Here is a 5,891-nt window from a genome sequence, read left to right on the forward strand (position 1 = left end):
GTGGAAGCTAAACAGTCAAAATGCATTTCTCAGCTCCCTCTTTGCTATGGCATGTAAAACACACACAAGAAACCAGTTAGCTGTCAGTTAGTGGCATTCACGTAGTTTTGTTTGTGGGTACAGCACAAACACAGACACCACACTCAAACATGTGTCCTGTTTTAATATCACCACAAACCATTCCTAGAGTTAATGGTTAATAACTCACTTAAGCCTAGAGATATTTTTTTCAGTCAAAGGCTTAAACCAGTAACGGATGAAAATACTGAAGCACATTATTATAGCCATGCAAAAATAATCAAAATGCCATAGGCCTGGTTCTACAGACCTTACTGAGGCAAATCTCCCATGGAAAGCAATAGCAAATTGTCCCAAGAAAAGATTGCCAGACATATTATTTGTTATAGAAATGCTTTAGCTGCTAAAGAATCTCTGAGAAACCCAGTAATACCTCAAAGTGAAATTAGATATTTTTATCAGCGTGCCCAGACACTGCAGCATCATGTCCCCAGATCTGTTCAAAATATTTTTCCTAACCCTGAGATAGGTCAAGCAGCTTTCACTCGCTTTGGAGCCAGGGGCAAGGGCACTCAGTCTTGCAAAATCCAGGCAGAGAGCTGACTGAATCCTTTCCAGTTATTTTGCTGAACTTACAATCAGACCCAACATGAGTAGTCAAGGATAATAATGGTTAAATAAGAGCAACGCTGAGACAGAAAGTTGTCAGTTGGAGAATGTTGCCTCTCAGTGACGCTAGATAGCCAGTGAAAAAAATGAAGAAAGAATGTGCCTGAAAAGAACAGCTTATCTAGAAGTACATGAAGTCAGAATAGTCACAAGTCATGGATTTCTAGTGTTTTCCCTGTAATGAGACATTGTCTCGTATGTGCGTAGTGTACTTGCATACAGTAATTAGTTTGGACACTCCGGTCAAATACAAACCATCAACATCCTTCTCTCAAAAGTGCCTACCACATGTAAGCTTAGCATTTACTGCACTTGGTTTGGGGTCAGACTCTTTTTCCTTGAATGAGAGGTGCATTTTATAGAAGGATGGAAGGGACCTCTAGTGGGTCATCTTAACCCTAACAGCCTAATATTTTTTTACACACCGTACCCAATATATGAATGCAATCATTCCAGTTTCCATTGCCTTCCTGCTCTGTGTGTGTGGGTGAGATATTGTTGATATCTCCATTATGAAGCACTTCTTACATCAGCCTTCCTAGGCAAGTATTTTTCCCTGATTTACAAACACAGGGGTTGTTTGAATAACTGAGCCAGAAGGAGGCAGAAGGTCAAAGAGATATGTATCTACCACATCTTCTTTGTTTTAAGAAGATTTTTGATCTAGAGCATACAAAGGAAATTGGTAGGCAAAATGTAATCCTTAAGTCTGGCTGAGTAATAAAAGTCATGTGAAATGTAACACTACGTAATATTATACAATCATCTGGAATAGCAGAATGTTATTTGGGGCGAGACTTAATGCTAAATATCATACAGACATTTAAACAGAAACCCACCCTCTTTGGCATACTAACCCCTCACATGTCAATCCCTGCATTATTTTGGAAATGTATGCTCACACAAGATGCAGATCTTGTGATGTTCTTTGACTGCCTTGTGTGTACTGGAACCAAATCTTTAGGTTTCAGCTCTGTAAAATGGAATAGCTTTTCAATCAAGAGGACTTTAATAACAGGCTTTAGAGATTCAAGATTTTGTCACAGTGGGTAAATTGGCCAAATACACATTACAGGATTAAGGCAGCTTTAGGTTGTCTGTGATAAAAGGAATTATCCTTGGTAGTTTACAAGAGGCAGTAGGAAAGCTTTGCTCATCACATGAGACATACTGTTTTAGACTCAGTAAAGCACTAAGATTTTGTATGCTTTTTATAAACTAGAAGAGTGAAAGGAGAACTGCATTTCCCATGCAAATATCCTGGGAAAATAGATTACTGAAGCTAGGAATGTAACATGAGCCACAATGGACAGCTTGACAAGCAGCACAGAAGTATGCCACTCAAGAGGAGTCCAAGGTGCTAGTTTTATTAGCATACTCGCAAATCAGACTGACCTTAATGAGAAGGTTGTTAGAGATGGCTATTGGAGAGCTTCAGGGAGTGCACTGGTCAAAAAAATTCTCCTGGGGGAGATCTTGAGCTTGCGTTAATGGTCACAGCTGCACTGAAGAGAATGAAACAATATGGGTTCAGCTCAGTATTATCACATTGCATTTTTGCTTAGGGACATTGAGTTGAAGGGCATAAAATACTTGCCCTAAAGCCTGAAATCATCCAAAACTGATTTTGGGACACTTAAAACATAGGCAATGTTTGGTCAAATGTGTGCTCACAAACCTGGGTATAAGTAGGCCTGATTTTGAGCAAGTATCCCTACTGTATCACTTCATGCAAAAACAAGAGTCATCTTTCAGTCTCATTGTGGAATGGGGGAAAGCTGCTGTTTGAATTTTACACTGAGCAGTAGAGATGTAATATCACTCTTGAACCCATCACTTGAACCCAATACTCAAAAAGTGCAGCTCTACAGAGACAAAAAGTGAAGGGGATGCTCTTAAACCAATGCTACTTGAAGTTGCCGATTTCAAGTAGCTCTACCGTTGATCAAATCACAGATCTAACGAGTTTGGCTGAAGGGACTGAGAAAGATAAATTGCAGAACACTCCCAATCATTTAGCATACTATCTTTGTCCACCACATTTTGAAACCTGGTAATGTAGCAGGATAATTAGGGGTGGAACGGACGGAAGGAAGGAATATTCACTCACAGTTATGTATCTTCTCCCATTTCACCCACATGCAGAAACAACCTCTTATCCAGCTAACTGACCAAATGATTATACGACAGGCAAGGAAGTGAATTCATTTTCTTTGGCCAGTAAGAATCCAGTCACATGCAGTACCCTGATGCAAGATGAGAGGATACATAGCCAATCTCAGCACACTGAAGTAGGGCAATTGGAAGGATAAACTGTGTTATAGCATTCATGGGAACATAGCTAAAATCCCAGCTTGCGCTCTTTCTGTGGTTCACAGCGCAGCTGTGCGTCTATCCCACACCAAGGAAAAAGCATGTATTTTCTCACGGTTATTTATTATGCAGGTGCCACTTGTATCTTCTTTCCTCAGATGTTTCATACCTTCTTTGCCAGTACAACATCTCTAAAAGACAGATAGCTAACCATCTCCCAGTTCCTCGAAAACAAAACAGAGGTTAGTGAACCAAAAGGTCATGAACTCTGGAAAAGTACCAGAGACCCGCTCAAACAAACCAGGATGCTCTTGAAGAAGATCCAGTGAAGAAGGCTAGCATAAAACTCAGAGAGCACAGAGCACAGCGGACAAGAAATTTGGCCCAAAAAGTTCACATTTAAAGGAATAATAGAAAGGCATCTAAAACCATAGACAGACACAAGTGGTTAAGCAGTAAAATCAACAGGAGTGGCTGAGGCTCATCTCTGCTGATGCTCAGACTGCTGCCTCTCTGGATAGCTCATTACGGACTGAAGTGCCTACATTTTAGGCGCCCAAATTCGAACATTTTTCCATTACGCTCCTGCAATTGCATTTATTTAAATTTAGAAATGAAATGCACTTTTATGCATTTATTTATGTTTTTGAAGTGCATGACTGAGCAGAAGAAAATTTTTAGAATGATGCTGTATAAACACTGCTTCCGGCTTCAGTACAAGTACTTGTTATTCTCTCTCTTGCTTGACTGCAGTGCTCCATTATCTGACCCTTTAGTTTTCCTATCCCTGACAACTGCCTTCCTGCTTTTACTGCCTGAAGTGTGATATATTAAGAGTTATAGTGCTTTCCTAGAACAGAGCAGTGACTAATCCAACTCCAGGTCCAGTGGTGTGTGATCGGTCAGCTGAGAATTATTACCCGCTTAGGTCTTTCCCTCCTCTGTAGGGAGCAGCTACTCTGAGAAGCAGGACTTGCTCCAGCAGTCTGATTTAACTGCATGTCTCCAAGCCTGAGAGCTGGTACACAGTCACTGTGGGCACCACTGCGGCCACCACTGCCAGAGGAGAGAGGAGCTCTGCCGAGTACTGGGCAATAACCAAATCCTAAATGTTTTTTCCCACTCCTCTCTTCCCTTTCTTTAGCAAACGGGCTGTATCAGAGCACCAGCTATTGCATGACAAGGGCAAGTCAATCCAAGACTTACGAAGAAGAATATTCCTTCAAAATTTAATTGAAGGTGTCAACACTGCAGAAATCCGTGCAACTTCGGAGGTTTCACCTAACCCTAAGCCTGCTACCAATACGAAGAACTACCCTGTCCGATTTGGTAGTGAAGATGAGGGCAGATATCTAACTCAGGAGACAAACAAATCACAGACCTACAAAGAGCAGCCCATGAAGGTATCGGGGAAGAAAAAGAAAGCAAAGCCTGGAAAACGTAAGGAACAAGAGAAGAAAAAGAGGCGAGCCCGCTCGGCTTGGCTAAATTCTGGCGTGTATGGAAGTGGAGTGACCGAGAGCCCACTCTTGGACAACTCTGTTACAACACATAATCACACTTTAAGGTAATTCTGCTATATCCTTTTGTGGGGCATACCATATATTTACTGAAATTGTTATCCTTCAGTGTGAGAGGCCCAGGCCTCACTCAAACCTGGAGTAATAGCACACCTTTATGCTCATAACTGGGCAGTGGCTCTTCAAGCGGTGCACAGTCTCAAGGTGCTTTCTGGAGGTAAGTAAGTACCCTTTCCACTTTGCACTAGTGACAAAGTCTTTCCTTCCTATGACAAACAATTCAAGCAAACCACTTATTGCCAAAATGAGCTTCCTGAAGCTGCGTGAGTAGTAAGTAAAGTTATTTCTGCAAAAAAGAAAGCACATCATAGCCATTAAAATTTCCTTTCCTGTTTTAACTGTAGTGTCTCGCACGTCAGATCTTGGTCCCACACTTGGGCCTCAGCAGATTGAAAGCTTTGAGTTTTATTTAAGGCTCTGCATCTATAAAATGGCGAAGTTTTCTTTCCTCCCTCTCAACGCCTCCCCTTTTTGGCAACTTTCCTACCCTTACTTTACAGTTTTTCATTTTACTGTTTAACCTTAGGGGAGAACCCGGAAAATTTCTCTCTTAGTAATATCTGCAAACAACGCAGACCAGCCTTTTGCCATAAAATTTTCCCTGCCATTAGGACTTTTTAATTCAGCTCCATCTTTTTGCCAGCTCGTGAAACAATTACGTTGCTGCTGAAAAATGTTGAGCATTGCTTTTGGAGAGAGACGTGCTTCCCTCATGTATGACAATGAAGGGTTTTCAGGGCAGTGGCGAGCTGAAGACTTCAGTCTAGGTGCCCCAAGCAACTCGTCTGCTTGCAGTGATCTCAGCTTGAGAGGAAGTCTGCAGACTTGCAGACAAAGCCAAGGAGTCCACTCCTCAGTTCTCCTCAAATGTTTGCATTTTCAACCGCAAAAACCCCTCCCTTTTCTCTCCTCCTCCCCTTCACTTTGGCAGAACAGAGACATAAGAGAAGTGCCACTTGCTCACAGTAAATCCCTTAGAAAGACATGCCAGCTGTGGGATTTACTAAAATCCAGTCTTGGGTTAAACTTTACAGGCCACAGTTTGCAATGTGCTCCATCACCTCAACTTCTGCTGGCATCTACAGGAGTTACCGGCATTCAGGGCTAGGCATTCGGTGTCCCTGACCATAAACCAGTTAGCATGGCTGTAGCAGTTAGTAGCAAAGCATGAGAGGCTGGTTTGTCTCAGCGCCTTAGGAAAGGCACGCCCCGGGACTCTGGTCAAGAGTCACCTGATGTTTCAACGGGTGTTAAGGAACTGTGGTGGCCAATAAATAGCACCTGTCTTTGGCACATAGAAATCTTGAATGT

General features: G+C 42.0%; 1 protein-coding gene across 1 annotated transcript in view; it reads left to right on the plus strand.

Annotated features, from left to right (window-relative positions):
• The window catches only part of PTHLH (parathyroid hormone-like hormone), a 10,386-nt gene that overhangs the window by 1,623 nt on the left and 2,872 nt on the right, over positions 1-5,891 (plus strand). Inside the window, exon 2 of the mRNA XM_009324347.1 lies at positions 4,145-4,567. Coding sequence (XP_009322622.1) covers positions 4,145-4,567 — 423 coding nt within the window. The remainder of the gene's footprint in view (positions 1-4,144; positions 4,568-5,891) is intronic.

This window comes from Pygoscelis adeliae, unplaced genomic scaffold, assembly GCF_000699105.1.
Source record: "Pygoscelis adeliae isolate BGI_AS28 unplaced genomic scaffold, ASM69910v1 Scaffold65, whole genome shotgun sequence".
In the NCBI taxonomy this organism is placed as follows: domain Eukaryota; kingdom Metazoa; phylum Chordata; class Aves; order Sphenisciformes; family Spheniscidae; genus Pygoscelis; species Pygoscelis adeliae.